General features: G+C 46.5%; 10 protein-coding genes across 10 annotated transcripts; 4 read left to right on the top strand and 6 right to left on the bottom strand.

The window, feature by feature from the left end:
• Positions 1-216: 216 nt before the first annotated feature.
• Positions 217-2,263, bottom strand: GLAREA_00598 (anion exchange protein, putative; the record flags this gene model as incomplete). Its single annotated transcript, XM_008085356.1, has 3 exons — positions 217-1,536; positions 1,584-1,677; positions 1,734-2,263. 3 exons carry the CDS (start codon positions 2,261-2,263, stop codon positions 217-219), a joined length of 1,944 nt encoding a protein of 647 aa, XP_008083547.1.
• Positions 2,264-3,123: 860 nt separating this feature from the next.
• On the top strand, positions 3,124-4,115 carry GLAREA_00597 (P-loop containing nucleoside triphosphate hydrolase; the record flags this gene model as incomplete). The annotated part of the gene is made up of 2 exons (XM_008085355.1): positions 3,124-3,291; positions 3,351-4,115. The coding sequence occupies 2 exons, from the start codon at positions 3,124-3,126 to the stop codon at positions 4,113-4,115; spliced, it is 933 nt and encodes a 310-aa protein (XP_008083546.1).
• A 2,000-nt stretch (positions 4,116-6,115) lies between these two features.
• Positions 6,116-6,873, bottom strand: GLAREA_00596 (ISY1; the record flags this gene model as incomplete). The annotated part of the gene is made up of 2 exons (XM_008085354.1): positions 6,116-6,476; positions 6,527-6,873. The coding sequence occupies 2 exons, from the start codon at positions 6,871-6,873 to the stop codon at positions 6,116-6,118; spliced, it is 708 nt and encodes a 235-aa protein (XP_008083545.1).
• Positions 6,874-8,852: 1,979 nt separating this feature from the next.
• Positions 8,853-10,510, top strand: GLAREA_00595 (uncharacterized protein; the record flags this gene model as incomplete). The annotated part of the gene is made up of 3 exons (XM_008085353.1): positions 8,853-8,929; positions 9,032-9,494; positions 9,548-10,510. 3 exons carry the CDS (start codon positions 8,853-8,855, stop codon positions 10,508-10,510), a joined length of 1,503 nt encoding a protein of 500 aa, XP_008083544.1.
• Positions 10,511-11,042: 532 nt separating this feature from the next.
• On the bottom strand, positions 11,043-12,742 carry GLAREA_00594 (alpha/beta-Hydrolase; the record flags this gene model as incomplete). The annotated part of the gene is made up of 3 exons (XM_008085352.1): positions 11,043-12,159; positions 12,214-12,334; positions 12,391-12,742. The coding sequence occupies 3 exons, from the start codon at positions 12,740-12,742 to the stop codon at positions 11,043-11,045; spliced, it is 1,590 nt and encodes a 529-aa protein (XP_008083543.1).
• A 697-nt stretch (positions 12,743-13,439) lies between these two features.
• GLAREA_00593 (Metallo-dependent phosphatase) lies at positions 13,440-14,557 on the top strand (the record flags this gene model as incomplete). Its single annotated transcript, XM_008085351.1, has 2 exons — positions 13,440-14,285; positions 14,336-14,557. The coding sequence occupies 2 exons, from the start codon at positions 13,440-13,442 to the stop codon at positions 14,555-14,557; spliced, it is 1,068 nt and encodes a 355-aa protein (XP_008083542.1).
• A 399-nt stretch (positions 14,558-14,956) lies between these two features.
• On the bottom strand, positions 14,957-16,188 carry GLAREA_00592 (uncharacterized protein; the record flags this gene model as incomplete). The annotated part of the gene is made up of 3 exons (XM_008085350.1): positions 14,957-15,294; positions 15,350-15,431; positions 15,505-16,188. The coding sequence occupies 3 exons, from the start codon at positions 16,186-16,188 to the stop codon at positions 14,957-14,959; spliced, it is 1,104 nt and encodes a 367-aa protein (XP_008083541.1).
• A 362-nt stretch (positions 16,189-16,550) lies between these two features.
• On the bottom strand, positions 16,551-17,195 carry GLAREA_00591 (uncharacterized protein; the record flags this gene model as incomplete). Its single annotated transcript, XM_008085349.1, has 1 exon — positions 16,551-17,195. One exon carries the CDS (start codon positions 17,193-17,195, stop codon positions 16,551-16,553), a length of 645 nt encoding a protein of 214 aa, XP_008083540.1.
• Positions 17,196-17,790: 595 nt separating this feature from the next.
• GLAREA_00590 (uncharacterized protein) lies at positions 17,791-21,031 on the top strand (the record flags this gene model as incomplete). Its single annotated transcript, XM_008085348.1, has 2 exons — positions 17,791-17,823; positions 17,873-21,031. 2 exons carry the CDS (start codon positions 17,791-17,793, stop codon positions 21,029-21,031), a joined length of 3,192 nt encoding a protein of 1,063 aa, XP_008083539.1.
• Positions 21,032-21,540: 509 nt separating this feature from the next.
• GLAREA_00589 (uncharacterized protein) lies at positions 21,541-22,380 on the bottom strand (the record flags this gene model as incomplete). Its single annotated transcript, XM_008085347.1, has 1 exon — positions 21,541-22,380. The coding sequence occupies one exon, from the start codon at positions 22,378-22,380 to the stop codon at positions 21,541-21,543; it is 840 nt and encodes a 279-aa protein (XP_008083538.1).
• Between the last annotated feature and the right edge of the window lie 152 nt (positions 22,381-22,532).

The following is a 22,532-nucleotide window of genomic DNA, read 5'->3' as shown; positions in this document are numbered from 1 at the left end:
CGAATTATCCGGCATCCCGACAATTGGAATTAGCCGGACAAGCTACTTGCTATAATTTAGTTCGGCCATCACGTTCCACGCAAACATGCCACGATTCGCTATGTATCAACTGGCTTCTCGTTCAACAATTTCAAGGCTTTGTCTCTGGGAAGTGCCCGTGGTTAGCATCCATGGAAGCTGTTGTATTCCAGCTATCCGCATGTTATTCGTTGCAGCCTAGACATGATGGTCTCCCACAATGCCTTCGCTTCTATCTTGCTCATTCTCAAAGTTTGAGCGGTTGTGTCCCGTGATTCTATTCCTTTCGTCCTCGTCGTCTTCTGGTGTACCGTTTTTGCATGCCCAAGCATCAACAAATCTCAACGTTTCTCTTCCCCAGACTCTGTTCATAACCAGTAGTCTTACTGGAACGAGAGCGATTATGATAATGGGAAATGCAGGAGCCGCGGTTGTCAAGGTGACGTAAAAAATGATTCCTGTCATTAATATTTGAACCACTGTAAATCCATGGATCCCCCAATAACTTGGTACACCTTTCGGCAAGGGTGGTAATTCAGACGGCGGTGTGAGGATATAGAAAAATCTATATAATATAGGATTCACAGCTAGGGATTGCTCTCCCATGAAAAGGAACAGGCCAGCTAGAACTGATGTCGGTGTCAGACCTAGGACGTGCTGGAAGGGCGGCGAGACGAAGACGAGTATTGCAGCAGCTTGCAAAAATGGCGACCAGCGTTGCTCATATATTTCTTGCCTCTCCACCACTTCCACCTTGCCCTGCGCCGTTGACTCGTCCTGGACGTGGGTTTCAGCCGCTACGGAATGGAGCAGCGACTCTGAATGGAGAGGTGCTTGAGGTAAAAGACCATTAGCGGGTGGGATCCCAAGTATTCCACAGAGCGCTGTTGTGGTGCCTAGCAACACAATATCCCACGCGAACCCCCCTGGCTTCTTAGTCCCATAGCGATCAATGGTACAAATGATGCTACTGATCTCATGGTCGAAATAGAAGAGTACGGTGATGATAGCTCCGGGTATCATGGCTAGGAACACCCACTCAACGGGAAGCTCCCAAAATCGAACAAAGAATACGTCCCTACTGGGACTCGACGGTCTAAAAGTTGTCTGGACCACCAATGTTTGCTTGTCTAATGTGGCAAGTTCACCAATATGAGGTATGCCAATGAAAAGGATAATCGAAATTGCAGCAGCATATTCAGACAAGCCCATTCGAAAATATCGATGGAACAGCGGTTTCCAACTGTTGGCCGTAGACAAAGTTACTGCAAGTAGGAAAGTGCCAACTGCGCCGATAACAGAGTACAGAAAAGAAGCAAAGGAAACAGCAGCGTGGTTCCTTTGCAGTTCTTGAATTGCCTTGTGAAAATAAATAACACTATTCAGTAGGGAGAAGATATCGCCACTGAATGTTGTCACGTATTGCATGGTCCAGTCGTGAGCGTTGAATATTGCTAGCAAGTAATGCATCCAACCAGCGTGGATGAGCGACCATGCCATTAAGGAGAGAAAGTCTACCTAGGCACATGTCAGCGGGTTTCGGAGAATTTCGTGATGGCACTCACTTGAAAGGACGTCTCGCAGAGCTCGTAAATATTTTCGGCCAGAACAGAAAATGGTCCAGTGACCCCTAGAATAGTGAGTGGTTGGATGGAAAATCTGCCCGGATTTAATCAGTGAGTGTTGCAATACATGAGTGAGGACAGATCACATACAACGAGAATATTATACCGCATAATCCCGTACTGAAAACCACTTCAATCGTTCCCCAAGTCATGCCCGTTAACACGTGTAAATCACCAGCAAAAGTAATTCCTGGGAGTATATTGGTGAAGAAGACATAGACAGCGCTCGCAAAAACCAACTGATTGAAGAGAGTCCAATCCGATACATATCGCTTCTTAATGTTCGAAACGTCTTGCTTCAGCAGCCGGAATGGCTGGAGTTTGCCACCAGACGAAAAAAGAGACTGTAAGCGCCTTCGGAGTGGTTGTTTCGTGAATGGTGCCATGGAGTTATAGTTGGCCACCCCTTGAGCGTTATGGGCCTTCTCGAACGTGGTTTTATCTCTTATGATATGCAAGTCATGTGCCAGACCGAGCGATTGCTGTCTTTCTGTTTCGGTGGTTCTCTTCTCTCTGCACATAGATGAGCATCGAGATGGGACATCGTGTGTCAAAGTCGAAGCCGAGTCGATATCAAGAGCAGGTAATCCATTTTCCACCGCTAAGTGAGTATTACCCATATCTCGTCACTCAACGAAATCTTACGGGGTCAGGATTCAAGAATCATGGAGGTGCCTTGCCGTGGACAAACTATTATTAGTCTCAGATTGTGATAATTCGGGAACTTCAAGTTAAGAGGTGCGACTTGGGGAGGATAATACACAGAAATATAAGATTTTGACAACCATAAGGAACGAGTATCATGCCCGAACTGCCACTTATCTTATCCAGCGGGCTGGTGCGTATCCTCGAACACCCTTTCAAGCAAGATTTTCAATGTGAAAATCTAAGAGCTCTAGACGATGACGAGTCAACGCGCTGATTGCGCCACGTGCTACCGTAGTGTTGAGATATTAGCTACAAAACAGCTTGGCCGGCTCTTGTCGTTTCTTGGTTCCTAGCGATTGGAATTGTGCTAGGGAATGCAATACGAAGCAGAAACAATCCAGAAAAGCTTGAAAAATCACACATTGGGACCGGAAAACAGGAAGGATGCAAAATTTTTGCAAAAAGTAGATACGAAAAGTGTTTATAAAGGACTTATATCATTGCCTATGTTGACTGTTCGGTTGATGAAAATAGGGAAGAGGTTCATAAGCCTCGAGACGTCACGGTCGACCCCTGCCTGGTTACCGGCAAGCTAGCGACCACAAGCCTGTCACAAAAATTCCAGTGGTCTCAGCCTTGTTCAACGTCAGCCTTCTGAACAAACACCAGAAAGACTACAATCGGCTTCAACAATGTCTCATCAATACAATTCATAGTAGAAAGACTCATCTCTGGCCCAATGGCACAGTTTATACCTCGGGCAACTTTTCCCACGCAATTGTCCCTGCCACGATCCTATTATCTCGGCCATCATGCATCAGGTCTATCCAAGATGAAGACGATGCTATCGTCAATAGATCTTATTATAGAGTGTCGAGACTATCGCGTACCACTTACATCAAGAAACCCTCAGTTTGAATCTACCCTCGCGGGTCGGCCGCGGCTTGTAATCTACACCAAGCGAGATCTCGGAAGTAAAGACCACCTCGACGATCGGAGGGTATACAGACTTCCAATGTTTTATTTACAGGCAACGGCTAACCATCTACGGGTGTCTAGAGGGAGGAAATTATCAAGGAGTGGCACAAACCATTCGACACTCTCTTCACCGATCATAAAAGCAAGCGGGATGTCAAGACGGTCCTTGCTTATACGAAAGAACTGGCCGAAAATGCGCAATCGCTGCTAGGAACACGGATCATGATCGTCGGTATGCCTAACGTTGGGAAATCATCTCTTCTTAATGCACTACGAATGGCAGGTGTGAAGAAAGCCAAAGCAGCATCCACCGGCGCACAACCTGGCATCACGAGGAAAATCGCAAGTGGAGTGAAAATCATAGAGAAGGACGTGGAGAGAGGTCTGGAAGGTGTCTATCTTGTTGATACACCGGGAGTTTTCGTTCCCTATGTGCCAGATGATGAGGCGATGTTGAAATTAGCCTTAGTGGGGAGCGTGAAGGACACTATTATTGCTCCGACGACGCTTTGCGACTATTTACTTTTCCACATGAATAAGCAATATCAGGGACCAGAATTATATGAACACTACTCAGAACCTACGAATGATATCAATCTCTTCCTAGATAGGGTATGTCGGAAAACTGGGAGACTTGGGAAAGGGGGAGTTCCAGATTCAGACGCGGCCGCATTATGGATAATACAACGTTGGAGACAGGGGAATCTCGGACACTTTGTCTTAGATGAGGTTAAGGAGGGAGGTTTGGAAGCCAAAAAGGCTGAAAATATAAAGGAGAGTCTTAGCCAGGCTAGGAAGAGGATGAAGGCAGAACAGACTGCCAGGAGTAAAGCCAAGTTTGAATGAATTGTATAATATGGATACGGCATTTTGGTAGCATAGCGAGGCGTTACGGAATATCCATCTCTAGAGAATGTACCAATTATGTACTAGACACAGATATATGATAAGCAATTTGTCGTTTGCGATCACAGAACCCGTGAATCTAGGGCGTGAGCCATGCGAGTAATGACGAAGCAAACCTAACAACCCTAAAAAAAATGAAAAAGAAAATTAAAAAAATAGAGGAGAATTTTTTTTCGAGTCAGAATCATCATATCATAAATGACAGAGAAGGTACGGAAGGAACTTCAACGCTGAGGTATACTGATATCCTATCTAAGACCTTGTTGCACCCCACCTTCAAGTTTGATATCACAACTGGGGTGGTTATTTTCATCCAGCTAACTGCAATATCGTACCAGCGAAGGCAGCAAATCTCTCCTCGTGGGATCAACTGCTGGACTCAATTGGGGACTCATGTCAGAGAGAGAGGGTAGTCGCGGTGTGCGGAAGTTTTACTACACCACCAGTAGCTAGCTTCGTTCTTGCGGTCCCCTCAGTATACCAATCTTGTGGTTGATTCTGATTCGTTCCTCGCGAATTGCCGAAACAAATATATAAAGTACACATGTGTGACTCATTTCAGTGATGCTGAAGTTCCATGGTTGTGCCGAGTGGAGTGAATTGGATGGTTGAAGCTGAAGCTCAGTTCAGAGGTCTGTTGACTTGGCGACTAACAATGGCCGGTATTTTACATTAAAGTGAAATTAACATCACTGGATTGCTCACATGCAACAGAAGAAGATACGTAGGTTCGTGAAAAATTGGAACTGTTACTGACAAGTTGCTGGGGTAGATTCACATCTTGTAATTTTCACCTGCGTATGAACCACATTTGGATTGATCGATTCGGCCGCCTTTCAAACGAAGTTCGGATGCGGTCGGATGGCAACCTCGTAGAGATTAGAACAGGAGATCTTTGTTCTTCTCCCGGCATTTGAATGTGAAAGGGGGAGACGTTATTAGGAACCGGCTTGAGTTGTTGAGGAAATTCTATGTTTTTATTGTGCCTCTCATCCTTATTAGAAGGGTCAGTCTAGTTCTCGAAACTCCCAAAATATGCAGGAAACAAAACAAACCAAGGACACTTGTGGTTCAACACTGCGAGCGTATATAGCGGAAACTTATACAATACCTACCTACCTACCTAATTAAGTAATTGTGATTGGGAACATGCAAAAGTGGAATCACGCTCATACCCACGTCTGAATCTTTGCTGGTATGAATCGTAGAATTGAAGAGACAATTAAAAAGCAACCGAAGAGACGAAACGCCTGTTTTTGCCAAAAGATGCAAAATAGGGGCATCGTGTTTGAAATCATCTGGTATCGGCTTCACATGGTAGAAATTCTCTGACACCGCGTCACTAGCACAGTTGGCGATACAATACCTCTGGATGCAAGACTGATGACCAGTCTTGTTTGTGTCCGTAGACTCATGAGCCCGTCGACTCGAATGGTACACTCGATACGGGTTGTACATGCTCATGAGCGCAAGAAACCCAACCAGTAGACCCAACAAGGGAGTTTTTGATTCGTTTGGTCGAAGTGAGTTGTGTCAATAGAGAAAGTAGCGCAAGTGTACTCGAGGTTTCGAACGGAAAGTGTTGTCGAGGACCTTACCTCGAATGCGCGAATAAGTCGAATCAGTACACTGTCTATTTATCAGCAGAAGGCCAGAACTCTTCAGGGTTGCAGACAGGGGGACTCCTACTTGGGATTTTACTTCCCATGGACAACGGACTTCCAGGTTGATATGATTGATCCTTTAAGAAAGCGATAGTCTGCATCCAATACCTGCGCCACAAAGGCGGCCTTTCATGATGCAACCTCTAGATGGTAACCTTTCTTAGGCAAATCCAAACAAGGGAGTATGGAGCACAAACTTTTGGCCAGGGAGCATAGATGGATAGCGTTGGCAGGGTATCAATTCGTCCATTAGTTTCGAGAAAGCTTCTTCTAAACCTAGCCTAGTTTATCCAATAATCTTCTCCTCCTCCTTTCGACAAGTTCCTCCTGTACCTCCTCCGGTGTAGGTAGCTTCCACGCCTCCCCATCTCCAGCATCACCGGGCAGCGGCTCCCAGCCTTTAGGCGCTTGACCATCTTTACCTGCGAGTAAATTCTCGAACGCTTCTTGTTCTTTCTGTAACTCGTACTCTAGTAGTGTTCCGTCTTCTTCATCAAGATTGTATCCATAATATGATGCATCAACTTGCTTCCGTAAATCTGACCTCGTATCCAATGGTTTGTCCTGCCGCGGTTTCGGCGTTGCTGCTTCAAACATCTCTTTGACGCCAGGAAGTTCTTTCGCCCGACCAAAATATCTACACGACACTCATTAGCAAACATCATAGCCAAGCCACAAAGATCATACCTATAACCCTTTCCACCCCCAGGTATTTCTCGCCCTTCCTCATCATACACTTTCCCACCTCCACGCATATAATTTGGGCCCCCAAGATTCCGTATCTGTACCTCCCACATGTGTTTCTCCCTCATCGCCTTATTGATTTCATCATTCAGATCTCGAATCATGAAATCGCTTAGACTTGGATCCTGAATCTTGCTAACTTTGCGAGATATCTCTTTCAGCACTTGACCGCGCCATTTTTCGCACGTAGGTATAGATGCGACCTCCGTAATCATCTTAGGCCGCCGAGTTCGTCCGACATCGATAATGCCTAGATCTGCTGCTTGCGCTTCTCGAAAGCGAAACAGCATGGATTGCGCCTTTTCCGAATTGCGCGCCTGATTGCATGTCAGAGTTGTTTCAAAAGCATAGATGAATTCAAATGAGTCATTCTCACCATTATTACTGTGTTCTGAGATTGTCAACTTTTTAGGAAGAGGTGCTGTAGTTGATTACGTGTATCGCAAAAGTGCCCCGACGTCTCTGACAGCGATTAGTTTTGTACCAAAATGGACTAGCGTAGTTGGCGCGTGGTCATACATTCGTCGCGTCAACCTCATGTTCCTTCTTCTCTATCTACCACACCTGCAATGACGAAGACTTTCATGAGCTAACACTACTCAACAATCCGGGTAACCAGATGCGTTGAGAATGTGTGTATATATGAACAGAAATCTTAGCAGGATTTTACTCTGGTGTTCTTTTGTCAGTCATGTCAAATTGTCAACATAATTTCTTGCGAGGATGACATCCAATCTTGATTTCATATCTACAATGACGACAATCGCATACCATCTGGAGATGTTTGACACATTACTGAAGCTGTTACTGTTTGTGGCTTGACGCTTTAAGGGGGTTTGAAGTTGATGGCCATCGGTAGTGAAAGGGACAGTGAATTGACTAAATACATCGCTGAAGGCGGAAATAGTTTTCAATCGGAGTAGACTGGTAGGTTTCTATTCGAATATTTTATAACTGGTGCTAATTTGTTCACAGGTTTCAAGAAGGTATTGTCCTTGTGAGGAATGTGCGATTTCCTTTGATATTTTTGACACGAGTAGCCTGGAGATCTTTCATACCCGGTGATGACCAAGTGTCCAAAAAGCCAAAATTGCAGCCCAACCGACTATTTTACCATTGCCTCACGGCGCGGTCGAATAGTAAGTGTAGGGAATGAGAACTTTGGAGAGCTAATCTGAGGGAATTATGAGAGATCTCCACGCTATTCAATTGTGATCTTACAACATGGAATGTGGTTTCGATCTGTCATGGTGGTATCGCAAGGCACCGTGGGTCAAGCTTCACCCCTTGTTATTTATTTACAGGCATTGCGTTCACTCTCCTGCAGCTAACAATCCCCATTGCCATCAATCCGTTGTTGTGTTTTATTCGCGCCTTGGTCCATAAAAGACGAATGCTGACTATTTGTTTCCGCCATTCAGTGCTTTGATCTACCAAGGATATTTTTTGTTGCTTCCGCACTTCTCCTTGGTCCGTTGATGTGAAGTGCTAGCTATTAATTACAGCCACATGATCTGCTGAGTTGATTCTGGGAACGAGAACGTTGCCAAAACGGTTAGCCTGGATTGCATTCACTGTTTACCAAAAAGATTCGCCGCCTCTAGCTTCGCAGCTCGTCCAACTTCATATCATGGTCTTTTCTATCTGGAAATCATGGTATAAATATGCCTGAGTTGGTCTAAGTAGGAAGCAATACTGAGTTGAGTCTATGCTTGTACCTGAAAACATGCTTATTGGCTTGTGCCTATTTTATCATATCAATGTAAATGCAAGTAACAAACTGAGAAGTAACAAGACCAACTTCATTTCAGATGCTCTCTGTTGATGATGGTTGCCTGGATCCATTCACAGAAACCTTTTATGATCATGTTTGTCTGGTGAATGAATTGACGCAGTTTTATTCACAGAAATAGTCTAAAACTACATAGGTATGTTTGTTAGGTGAACGGAATTTTCTTGGCAGGACTTTCTTATTTAAACAGCAACTTCAAGTTTTCCAAGTTACTCTCTTGATCTCCCCTTCAAGCACGACTTGCTCTCGTTTGCACCTTCCCTGACAGGCTCACTCACTTTCTGTCGAGTCACCAACTCGACAACATTCAATTCAGCTTTACTCTTTAGTATCGCGTGTTTCTGTTTCAACTAGAATATCTTCATCTCCAAAAATCTTTGGGCTTCTCTGCAACTAGGCATGCGGTCGCGCTCTCCTCCGCCGTCAAACAGCGGGCAGCGAAACAGACCTGGTCCTTCCTCACCCCTCGAATCTGAAATGCTCTCTTCTGCCCCACCTCCAAGCCCTCAGAACGCGCCTATGGCTAGTGGCCATGCTCATCCTGAACCTGTCGAGTACGTATCAATCACACGCTCATTCCGATGATCGCATTTACAAGCTCATTTATCTGCGTCGTCAACATTTGTACTAGTAAGCTGACAATGGGTGCCTTTTAGGTCTTCGTCGGAAGCATCCCCGCGAGATCACCGAAGCCGTGGCAATATGCAGAAAGGTTCTCGTGCCCCAAGCAAGAAGAAGTCAGTCAACTCTTATGATCGGTCTGTGGTGCGTGGTACGAGCTCCATCCAACCACCTGCGACACCCTCGTCCGATGATCAAGGGCAGCAGCGACAGACAAACCTCGTGGAAGTTACTCCGAAAGCTCACAAATATGGGTTCATATGCAAAGGAGGAGAGATCTCTATAAAGACAGGTCATGGTGTTGAGTGGCAAATATCTGAGGTAGACTTCCGCAAATCGTCCAAACAATTCGCTGCCATCTTGGACGATGAAAACAGCAAGCCGATCCATCTCACGAAAAAGGATGTGGAGGAAGGAAAGACGGCCATTTGGCTGATCGAAATGATTCCGAATGTTCATAAGCCCGATGATCTGGGTCTGAGAACACTTAAGCTCTTCGTGAGTGAAGCACGTCAACCCGATATGATGCTTATGACTAATCTGCCTTGTAGGATGGAAAGAAAGGGAAGGGTAGATTGAACTGGGACGATCTCGAAAACCAAGGCAATGCCAATTCCCCATTCAATTCAAATTACGACATATTCTTCCGTATCATTTGTGGCAAGACTCGCAATCTTACCGATAGCATTGGCTCGGATTTAAACGACTCTCGCAAAGACAACGAATTCATCACGAATGTACTGAGCGTCTTGCTTATTGCAGAAGAGCACGAAGCGACGGCTGCTGTTGCCGGCTTCCTCGAAATGAATTTACTTCGAATGGGCAAACGATTATGGTACTATATTTCTACAAATCCGAAAAAGTGGCTTGGCATAGCAGCTCGTCTCGAGTCTCCAATCATGTTCAAGGAGGCGATGTGCCATGCTGTGGGAAAGATCGATGCAAAACAACCCATTGATCGGACCTTCTTTGAAAACAAGGGCAAACTGTACGAAAATATCCTCCAAATCATGACTAGGAAGGTCCATGAACTCTTGGCACTCAAGAAGAGGGTCGAATTGGAGTTGACAAGCTTTTGGCCTATGCGCATGTACCACCCTCCAGATGAGGGGTACGTCCCAGATCGTGGCGTCTACACCTCTGACATTTACTTGTATCAATGTCGTTCCCTCGTCATGCAATATATTGCTGGTTGTTATGCTAATGGCTGGCATTCCCCAGCTGCCGATGGAGGCATTCGGTTCTACCAGACAATCAGACACGGAGGTAATGCTTACTGCACCGAGGATCAGCTAGAAAATTTCCGCGCCCGGTTTGCTATGTCGACAAGAGCTCTGGAACCATTTAATCAAGCAATGGAAATCATGAAATCGGAGATCAAAGGCTGCTTGGATCCTATCATGGACGACAAGTCTCAGGGTTTCACCAATCCGGATGCTAAGTTGGGATACCTAACCTGTACACTTACAACGGATGACGAGTTGCCATGGAAACTTCCGTTAGATGACTTTTAGGGCGGAGAATATGCGAGCCAAGGTTTACGACTTTGCTACTCTTTTGGTCTATGCAGCAGGAGCGTTCTGGTTCGGTTGTAGTCACATCTATAAGATTTAAGTGGTTTATGATTTGCTGAGTTGCTAAGTTGCTGAGGGCTCGACGAGAAAGGGGGCTTAGAATTATCTGTTTTAACAGTAGCGATGATTTGACACTCCTGATTACACTGGTTACAGATCAATTTAGTCTTCGTTGGCGTAATTGGTCTTTCACCTCAGGATGGAGCTAAATCGTAATCGAAGAGAGATTCAAATCTCCTATCTGGGACACCTCTTGATATTCTGGACATTAGAAGCGCTTACGCCTAGGAGCCTCATAGATGGCAAGCAGAAGCATTAAGCTAGATCTTGGATAAAATTTTAAAATTAAATTAACATACAAGTAGATAAATCCGTTGGTGTGCGATGAGTGAAAATTGTGATCCGTTTTAACTCTTATTTCGGATACTGAGACGACTTGACAACGAGAAAACAAATGTGATCAACCGAGTGACTAGACTGATTGTAGTACACACTTCCAATCGTCCCATGATCTCCCATTCCCACCTTCAATCCCGATATAACTGTTTTCATATGGCCATCTACAGTGTCGTCTGCGCCTTAGAACCATATTACCTTTCACATCATCAATGAACTTAACGCCTTGAATTGTCTCTGGAGCTTCATCTCTCTCCACCCAATCCACCATAGCCGCAAGCACATTCTCTTCCCTGCCCCATCCAACATCACCGAGAGAAGATTGACCTATCATCCAAGCGCCGGGTCCAGAGTTACAATGTGCCATCCCGGAGATTCTAAAATATCGAATATAATTATCGAGAACTGAGATTGGAGCGTTAGTAGTTAGGTGTCGCAGAAAGGCATCAGTTGTGTAGCTCGTAATTTGGTTATCTTGGAGACCGTGGTAAATCAGCATTTTGCCACTTTTCTGGCGGAACGAGTCAAGGTCGCGAGGGTAGGTCATTATGTTGAACGGATTGAGATCTTGGGCAAGGATTATGTCTACGTCGCTGAAGTTCTGAGGATCCCAAGCTGGGTCTTGATGGACAACGTAACGGAACCATTCTAGAGAATATGGGAATGGGAGACCTGCGTATAGACGGTCTGCTGCTAGGATTTCGCTTCCGGGTTGCATGGCTTGATAAACTGTTATACCTGTCATATCGATAAGAGGTTCGAAGATGGATTTGACTATTTGCACTTGCCCTGGACTTAGACAATTGGTTCCGGTGCCGTTACAGAGAAGTGGTTCAGGATCAAAATGGCATTTTCGTGGGTCTTCGAGTATTCCATCCTCAATACCGTCAATACCATCACATTGCCGAAGCACTTCATCGTGTATCAACCCTTTCCAGACCTGTGGTCGAATGAAGTCAAGCGATCCTATAGAGCCAGTTTTGTTGAGAAACGACATACGCCAGGAACTCAAGTAATTGAAGTTCAGAGCTGGAGCTCCGATCACAATGCCATCAAAATCCCTGGGGTATTTTTCTGCGGCTTTCAGACCCTGACGACCGCCACCGGAACAGCCAAGGTAGTAGGACTTGAGAATAGTTTTGCTGTAAAAGGCTGATGTCAGCGACTTTCCCATCTTCGTGATAGCGTGAAGACTGTGCAAGTGTCAATTGCTACTGTTCATTAATCAATACACGAGAAACACGCACGAGCGGTATGCGTAGTCTTCAAGGACATCATTATTGTGTAGGAACGAGACACCTGATGTACCAGAATGCCCGTTGTTAGATCCTATAGAAGCAAATCCATACTTGGCTCCGTAATTGATATCTGTTGATCGAGAATCAGCAGTTGTGTTCGAACTTCCTGTTAGAACATATCCTTACCTTCGTACTTGGTACATCCATCAAGACCTCCATTCCCCGTAGCAAGGAACCGGCCATCCCAAGCTTCTGGAAGCCACAACTCAGCTAAAACATGAGACCTACTTGACGTGCTGATATTGAGAGCAATGCGACAAATATCAACGGATACCGTTTGATTTGGTCGATTGCATGTTACGTCGTCATTTGGATAGAATATCGTAGACCCTTTAGCAACTGGCTCGAGGGTAATAATGGCCGAATTTGTGACGTAGTTGAGAGGATTGAATTCCAGGCACTTTGAAGTGAAATTCGGGTAGTTAGAAAGCCCCACTGCTAGCGGCTGCATTATAGCGGCCATAGCTATTCCGATCATTCTGGGGCACAAAATATTGATCTATACTTGAAATACCTACATCTGTACGCATTTAGAGGCCGCTCTGTCCCACATGCGTTACAAGTTGACTGATCTTCCGGTAGGACTACTTTCGGGCACAACTTGGTACACTACCTAGGTAGTTCAGTATCGTCTGCTGTCAATTAGGCACAAGCCGTGCTGTCAGTTGAACAGTACCTAGGTACCCGCTAGTGTAGAGAGTTGGAGCTGTTTTGATTCCGAAATACAACTTTCCAGATACACCATAAGGCTGAAGCAACACAACCTCATTAGTGGACTGAAGTGAGTTGAGTATTCGAGTGCCCCGCTGTAAAACAAATGCTGTGCCTGCAGAAAGGGCTGCATGCGACAGGGGCCCACGTCATCAGCACCTGCACTGGTGATAGAAAATCTTCTGGCAACGACTTGGCCGCTTAACCATGACTGTCAACATAACCATCAATCACATAACCTTGCGGTAGCTTGCGGAATACTTGATACGGATGGCTGGACGTCTTCCAGGTGGTATTCGTTGAGCAAGAAGCACTCAGCATTCGATTCACACATCTCCACCACATCCCGAATACTTATACGACCAAGTACCCACAACCCGGCATTAGACGTGACGTCTATTGTAACCCTACACCTGCATAACAAACATCGAATGGGCCTCCTTCCTGAGCCGAACGCGGGCACGATGCCAAAACCACGGGCGTCAGTTTCGAGGAGAAGGATGCTGGGATATTTCGCATTCGCAGTGGCCGTTTGTTGGGGAGCCTACTCGTACTTCTTCCAAACACGAATCATTCCAATCAGCAACTGGGGCCTATCGACGAACAACGAAGGAGTCAGCGTTCAAAAGGGATCCGAAGAGGAAGGTAAAGATGCGTATGGGTTGAACGCGCAGCCCAGCCTGGCGGGAATGACACGATTGATGGACCTATCTCCCAAATACATTCCAGAGACCGGCAAGCATCGCCATGGCGGACGTTTGATAGTGGTGGGTGATGTACATGGCATGAAGGAATCATTAGTAGCGCTGCTGGACAAGGTCAAATTCAACGAGAAGCGCGACCATCTGATACTGGCTGGTGATATGATTTCGAAAGGCCCGGATTCAAAGGGGGTGGTGGACTTGGCTATGAAGCTTGGCGCAACAGGAATCCGAGGAAATCATGAAGACCGGATTATTCTCGCACATGCAGATATGGAAGCGGAACATCGAGACACTGGACTTCCAGGCCCGACTGAGCCTATGGACAAGCAACAAGATACGTTGGAGGAGGAAAGCTTCAACCATGGGGACTACAAGGACAGGAGGTTAGTCAAACAGCTTGGCGAGAAGCGAATCAAGTGGCTGAAGAAGTGTCCTGTTATTTTACGGGTGGGGGATTTGGGTGATATGGGAGAGGTTGTGGTTGTTCATGCTGGTCTGACTCCGGGAGTCAGTCTGCACAAGCAGGATCCAGTTCAAGTAATGAACATGCGGACCATCAAACACGGTGTTCCAAGCGACAAGAGAGAGGGTACGGTATGGACTAAGGTATGTCATTCCAAAAAGATACCTCCGAAATATCTTCTAACAAACAACAGGAATGGAATAAATACCAGAAATCTGTGCCAAAGAAGCATCGTCAGACGGTCATCTACGGACACGACTCAAAGCGAGGACTGCAAATGAAGAAGTATAGTATGGGAATTGACACGGGATGTCTGAAGGGCGGAAAACTTACCGCTGTTGTCATTGAGGGAGGTCACTCGGACCATAAATACACATTACATCATGTGAAGTGTAAAGACGGACGAGACAGGTAATCGCGGAGACGGGTATCTGTGAAAGGTTGCATGTTTTAGATTTTTCTTGATATACCATGGCGCCGGCGTTGGGATTTGGATTTCGTTGACTTAGATGTGGTTGGATTCCACAATGCATTTGTCAGTTCCTGATACCAACTTTCATTCTTTCTGGCTACTTCCTTTGCTAGACGAGCATGATGTACGGAGTGAGAGTTTGGAAATAAGATTCATAGAAGATATGTATTATTGGTAGTAAATACAGCAATCAAATGTCTTCCATCAAATGTCTTCCATCAAATGTCTTCCTTCTCAGAATTTATTCCCAAGGATGGATCGAAATTAAAACTGCAGCCGCTCGTACGAATATCATAAGTTGAATACCAGGCAACAATCCAATATCAGTAGGCTATCTACATCCTATACAAACTTGAATTGCTCCCAGACGCCATACCCGGTCAGCGGCTTTCCTCCATTCACAGCACCAACAGCCGTCCCGCTCCATCTCCTGTAGACCGGGGCAGCATTGACCAAATCCGCCACAGCCGTGACGTTGGCCCGTAAAGTGCCTTCATGGCCTAGATTTAGTACAATACTGAAGGCCGTTGGATCGGCTGTAGCGATCGAAGGCGGGTAGGTGCTGTTTATTGGTCTGACTAGTAGGCTATCCGGGGAACAAGAGGCTGTCAGGATGCGGTTATTGCGGGAGGCATAGGCGGAGATGTGCTCAGTGCCAGTGCGGTCGATTACGTTGAGCCCTAATTCTTGTTAGCCAGCACTTTTAATGCAGGATGCAGGTGTGGTGTTACGTACAAACTATCTTGTATGGGCCGATGCGTACATGACCCCAATACTCTGAAGCCATATTTGCGTTCCATGGTTGATCACCCCAGTTCTTTTGTGGTCTGGTTAGCATGAGGATACGTACAAACGCTGGTCAATTAGACGGGGGGCTGATGGAATCTTACCTTGTCATGATATGCGGATCCCTTGAACTTCATTTTGCTTCCCAATATCGCAAAGTCAACAGCTGCATCAGCATCGGGTAGCGCATTCGACCATCCAATATGTGGCGCGACCAATAGAGACTGGCCTGGCTTTACGGCGCTGCATGGATAATGTGCTGGTGACGTGCTTTGAAGTGTGAAGGTTCCTTTGATTGCTGGAGAGTCGAGTTCGACGCAGTATTCTGAGAGATCCGGGCTACCCTTCCAGCTTACTCCAGTTCCTGTAAATGTTCCTGAAGATCCTTGGCCAACTGTTTTGATAATTGCTTCTGAAGCGAAGAGAGGAATGAAGCCTATTGTACCGTTGGCGAAGCGGAAGGATATGACGATACTCGTCACATTTGACGGAGACGAAAGTAGTGGAAAGCCGCTATTGACTGAAGTGAAGAAGATTACACTTATAGCAGTTTGAGCGTCTGGGGACACAGCATCGAAATACCACCAGTCAAAGGATGAGCTATTGACTCCGGACAGCTGGGGCCCGTCAAGACCATACTTGGTTGAGATGAAGTTTGCAAAAGTTTGGTTGTTTGACAGTTCAGAAGGTATTGTCGTCGTTTTTACTTCGAAGTTGCGGTTCTGTAGGTCCAACGGAACGAGCGCTGCGACAGCAATAGCTGAGATGATGTTGAGGAAAAGCTTCATGGCTGTAACTGGTGCTGTTGGCAACAGCTGACATATACTCCCGTGGTGGGGATGCTTGCTTTTATAGAGCAGTATTCGTCCAGGTTGTCTTGAATTCTTAGGTAAGTCTAAAATTCTTTGATCGGTAAGTGGCACCTACGGATCGCAAGATGTGACAATTTTCTCCAATTCTGATATCAACCTCGTACTCTAAACCAGTAGGGATTTTCTCGTCTTATGCAGGTCGCACAGCGCACTGAGGATCATGGGGCGTGCACATAATCAACAGATGCTGACGAGTAAAGAGAATTGCATTTGAGACAGGCCTGTAATCATTTCCGGAGTTTGGTTGTTGTGAAATGCGTCCGGACTTCTCTTAGCAATCACCATATCCACGTCTGGACGCTGGGCTTTCCGTTCAACCATTTCGGCTCGACTTCATGATTCAATTCCGTTTTGAGACTTTCCACATACCAATTGACGTGCCTGATCTCGGAAGCTACAGTATCGGAATCTACCTGAACATAAACTGCGCCGTGGTTGCTTGTCCGACTCTGCCGTAGCCTATCGTGGTCGTGTCGAAGTACAAGTGCAACTGTTTTCAAGTTTCGTAAAAACCTTATTTCGCTCATGCTATCATGGCGAAAGACTCGGAGAACTTCCCACAGCTGTGCGTCAATCGCACATTGAATTATCTTGTCCCGCTGTGGACTGGATGCCAAGTCTAAGGCCAGGTCTCCTCGAGGGCTGCAATTCAGGTGATCGAAGAACAAAGTGTCGCGTTCGAAATCTATAAACACAGACGAGTCGTGACTTGGTGAAAGTATGAGAGCCTCGTAGGTAGAGAGGAAAACACTTCGTGATTCTGAGGAGACGTGAAGAAGCACTGGCGGTGCTCTATCACTGACATATCTATTCTGACCGCGAGCATATCGGACGGCGACAACACGAGGTCCAGGGAAATTGTAGCGCCAAATTTTGATGCGTAACTCCGAGGGGAGTCTCATGAATGGGTGAAATGTGGCCATGGATTCCGGACTACGAGCGGCTCAGCTGTCGCGGTGATGGAAGTTTGTGTTGAAAGAAGTTGAAGCACAGACCGAGGGTGGTAAAGTCTAGGAGCTGATGACGGCCCCATTCATGTGGAAACGTCGGCCAGGTGCCTTCTGCTTGTTTAACTATTTCTAAAAGAAAATTAGGGGGGTAACTTGGAATATGATGGATTTCAAGATTTCCGGATCAAATGTCTTGTTTAGTATTTACTCATGTCAGAAACAAATTCTGGGTCTTCAATGTCTCAAGATATTGGCCAACTGTCAATATGTGGTTCATCCAAGCCCAGCAGGGCGGCGATCAGCAAATCCAATTGTGGTGCTTCCACAGACTTTATCATATGTTTTATAATGAATTTTAGCCGATGGGCCGAGCACAAATCACCTGTGATAATCGTAAATAATCTCATTCTACTGCTCTGAAGGAAGAGATTCAAAAGAGATTCACGCGTCATAGTTTACGTGTGGGTCCGAGATAGATTTATCGTGTTCAGTTCCTAGCTACCCCGCCACATTCCACTTCTTGACGCTGCTTCTTTGTAAATCTACCTTTCACAGCTACACTGTCACCATGAAGCAGAGGTTTTCGTCTTTAGACGTCAAGGTATGCCGGCTCCCCTGCTGAACAATTGGTCGACACTGACTATTTCTAGGTCATCGCGCACGAGCTCTCGAATGCCCTCTTAACCCTTCGCGTTTCCAACATTTACGACCTATCCTCCAAAATCTTCCTTATAAAATTTGCGAAGCCAGAGCACAAGCAACAAATTATAATAGATTCCGGGTTTCGATGCCATCTGACGGATTATGCTAGGGCGACAGCGTCCGATCAATCCGACTTCGTCAAGAAGCTTCGAAAAGTATTAAAGACACGCCGAGTCACCTCTGTCTGCCAAATAGGTACCGACCGCATCATCGAGTTTCAATTCAGTGATGGCCTCTACAAGCTTTACCTCGAATTTTATGCAGCTGGAAATATTATCCTCACAGACAAAGAGCTGAACATTCTCGCACTGTTGCGCCCTGTTCCGGCCGGAGAAGGACAAGAAGAGCTTCGCGTTGGCTTGCAGTACTCTTTGGAAAACAGGCAGAACTACCACGGTGTCCCGGGCCTAACCAAGGAACGTTTACAAAATGCACTTCAGAGGGCGGTTGATAAGGGTGACGAGGGTCTGGTCGCAGGGAAGAAAGCGAAGAAGAAGGGCGCCGATGCGCTGAGAAAAGCATTAGCTGTCTCGATTACGGAATTTCCCCCCATGGTTGTGGATCATGCAATGCGAGTTACTTCTTTCGATTCAACTTTGAAGCCAGCGGGTGTTTTGCAGAAAGATTCTCTTGTAGATGACCTAATGAAAGCGCTGCAGGAAGCTCAGAAAGTCATGGAAGAAGTAACAAGCTGCGAGGTAGCCACGGGTTTCATTATTGCGAAGAAGAAAGAAGGATATGAAGAGAACTCTGACCCTGAACATAGCAGTAAAAATGTACTGTACGATGATTTCCATCCTTTTCGCCCGGCCCAGTTCGAAAGCGATCCGGCCACCGTCTTTTTACAATATGAAGGCTTCAACAAAACGGTGGATGAGTTCTTTTCGTCTATCGAAGGTCAAAGACTTGAGTCGAAGCTCGAAGAACGCGAGTTGAATGCCCAGCGTAAAATCCAAGCTGCTCGCCAAGACCAAGAAAGGCGGTTGGATGGGTTACAAGCGGTCCAGTCATTGAACGAGCGAAAGGCGAGTGCAATACAAGCTAATGTTGAACGAGTACAAGAGGCTATGGATGCAGTGAACGGGCTGGTGGCCCAGGGAATGGACTGGGTGGAGATCGGCAAGCTCATTGAAGTAGAGAAGAAGCGAAGTAATCCGGTTGCGTCCATGATTAAGCTTCCGTTAAAGCTTGAGGAGAACACAATCACCCTTCTGCTTGACGAGGAAGTTTTTGACGAAGACGAAGACTCTGCATATGAAACTGATGACGCGCCTTCCGACAGCGAGGATGAAGTCACAAAGCAGAAAGAGCCCAAAGAGAAAGGCGTTGAAAAACGACTAACTGTCGATATTGACTTGGGACTGACCCCTTGGAAGAACGCTCGAGAGTATTTTGACGAGAAACGCCAGGCTGCTACAAAAGAACAGAAGACTCTGGAATCTTCAACGAAAGCTCTTAAAAGTCAGGAGGCGAAGATTGCTCATGACCTGAAGAAGGGGCTTCAACAAGAGAAGGCTGTGCTGCGTCCTGTGCGAAGACTTATGTGGTTTGAGAAATTCATCTGGTTTATATCCTCAGATGGCTATCTTGTACTTGGCGGTAAAGATGCGCAGCAGAACGAGATGCTCTATAAGAAATACATGAAGAAGGGCGATGCGTTTCTTCATGCCGATATTCAAGGGGCAGCGACGGTAGTGGTTCGGAACGATCCAAGAACACCTGACGCCCCAATCCCACCTTCTACTCTTTCTCAGGCTGGTAGTTTGGTCGTATCGTGTTCAGTTGCGTGGGACTCAAAGGCAGGAATGTCAGCTTGGTGGGCTAGTGCTACACAGATATCAAAAGCTGCCCCTAGTGGGGACTTCCTTCCGCCCGGGAGTTTCTCTGTCAACGGCAAGAAAAACTTCTTGCCACCGTCGCAACTGCTCTTAGGTTTTGGAGTTATCTTTCGAATCAGTGAAAGCTCGAAGTCAAAGCACTTGAAGCATCGCGTGTCAGATGACAGAGATCAAAACCGTCATTCAGTTGAAGAACCGAACCAAGACACCCCTGAAATTGCCGAAAGTGAAGTAGCGTCGGAAAGCGCTGTTCCTGAAATAGATGATGGACAGGACAGTGACGATGGTACAAGTAACGCCTCTGATGCCGAAGAAGAAGAACAGAATACTCCGTCAAATCCTCTTCAAAGGCAATCAACTGCAACTGAGCCAAAAATTGCTGAAGTCAGTAATGACGACCTAACAGATGGGATAGAAGCTCTTGAAATAGACGATACTCCCAAGATACCCCACACAGCGACTCCTAACGATATCGACTCCAATTCAGAGAGCGATGATGATACCGACTTCAACCAAACGACAGGCACTCGAACACCAAACACTGTTGCTGACAATAGGAAAGGAGGTCCTGCCACCAAAAAGCGCGGGAAAAGGGGGAAGGCGAAGAAGATCGCGAACAAATACAAGGATCAGGATGAAGAGGACCGACTCGCGGCTCAACAGCTCATTGGCGCATCTGCGGGTGCAGAAAAGGCTCGAGTTGAAGCGGAAGCGAAAGCTCAACGTGAGGCCGAACTCGCTTTCCAGAAAGAACGGAGGAAGGCCCAACATCGACGGACACGAGAAGAGACGGCTGCACACGAGAAGCTAAGGAGAGAGAAGATGGAGCGGGGGACCGACGAAGTTGACGAGGCTGAAGAAGAACAAATGGCTGCAATCGACGCGCTTGTCGGTACTCCCCTTCGCGGTGACGAGATTCTCGAGGCTATTCCCTTTTGTGCTCCCTGGTCTGCTATGGCGAAGACAAAATACAAAGTCAAACTTCAACCCGGTACTCAGAAGAAAGGGAAAGCGATTAAAGAGATCATCGGAAGATGGTTAATTGCTTCACAAGCCAAAGGTGTACTCGACGAAAAGAGCGAAGATCCCGAGAGGATGTGGCCGCGCGAAGTTGAGCTTCTGAAGGGCTGGAAGGTCGAGGAGGTCACCAATACTATACCAGTGGGCAAGGTCCGCGTGATGATGGCTGGAGGTTCGACGAACTCTGCATCAAAGGGATCGGCATCGCAGAAGGGAAAGGCGGGTGGGAGGGGCTCAAAGAAGAGATAATGTGTATAGTATCATATAATTATGACCATTCTATCCCTAGCATATTTCTCCCTTTGACTTGCCAGTAAGAGTCAGTGTTAAACATCCGCCTCTACTTGAACACACTCATGTTTTAATAACGAAAACTCGGTCACTTTCGAAACGAAATCACTTCCATGCCATCACCATTTCCATCTCCATCAGCGATGACCAGCTATACGCTATCCAATATTCCAGCTATTCTCCAGATATACACGACACCTATTGATCAACAGTTCACTAAAGGTCCTTTCAAAACATTACAAGTCTTATTACATGGGTTCCTATTACCTAGTGCTTCCTATTACGATGAAGGTGTTTCTAGGTACAAACAGGCGCCTTTCGATTTCTTCGCCCAAAGTCCAGCCAGAAACCTTTTAAGCGCCAAAACCCAATATCCATATTCCCCTTACAAAAGCCGATTCCGATGCCCGACCTGAACACCTATGTCTCCTGCGTCAACCAAGACGTGTTATCCTTCCGTGTTGCCTTTACAGGTCGCGCTTCATTGCTGCGATCCACGCGGCCTCCAGCTCATCAATGTTCATGTTGTCGATATCTGGCTCAACCTGCTCGTCGAGGTCTTCGTATTGGCCTATCAGAGAAAGCGTCTGGAGCTTGCACTCTTCCAAGATCTTCATGTGGAACTCTGACATTCTGTGGAGTAATTTAGCATCAGGATGTTGCTCGTTGCGTGGCGATTGATCATGAGAGACGTCAAGGCCGGTGTCTGGAAGTGCACCGCGCCAGCAACTGTGGCGCCAAACAATCATTTGGGCTGGAGACTTCTTGAATTGGGCTGGTGGTTGGACGTAACCGGGCCCGTTTTGTGGCATACGAGCGTGAGAGGCATCGACTTTGGTGGCCAGAATCTGTGCTTGGGATCGATTGTGTCCGGGTCCGGCAGATTGGGCTTGCTCTGCGTTATCCGTCGACTTGTTTTCTTTGATTTGAAGCTCGCGTTCGTAGAGCTCGCGGTGAGTTGCAGTTATAGCGGTCTTTCCGTTGGCTGCACTCCTGAGGCGTTCGAGGTCCTCGTTATCAGAAATCGTGAGGCGGTCAAAGGAGAGATCTTCGGCGACGTTGTCGGGCATGATTCGAGATTGAGAGCTCCCCGAAATTCTCATATCCTCGCAGTGACAAACAAGCGTGTGGTGAGCTTGGAAAGAGCAGGTGGAGGAGCAAGTGGAGGAGGGAGAGGTCATGCTGTTAGGTCTGGAATATGGCGAAGAAGAAGGAGTGGAGGAGGACGGGTTGGTATACGTGTCCGTCGCTCCTTCCATTGTTGCAAGGGCTGAAAGCGTTGTGGCAAAGGCTGAAATCACGCTCATTGTGTTTAATGATTGAAAACCCGATGTTGAGTTACCGCGAGTTTGCACTGATTGAAAGCGAGCGACTGAAGAGAAAAGAACGTAACGTAACCTATCAGCGACTGTCGATGAACATATATATGACAGAAATTAGTGCAATCACGCCCCGTCTG

This window comes from Glarea lozoyensis (assembly GCF_000409485.1).
Source record: "Glarea lozoyensis ATCC 20868 chromosome Unknown GLAREA3, whole genome shotgun sequence".
In the NCBI taxonomy this organism is placed as follows: Eukaryota; Fungi; Ascomycota; class Leotiomycetes; order Helotiales; family Helotiaceae; genus Glarea; species Glarea lozoyensis.
Note: the sequence above shows the minus strand (reverse complement) of the source record. Positions and strands in the feature narration are given on the sequence as shown.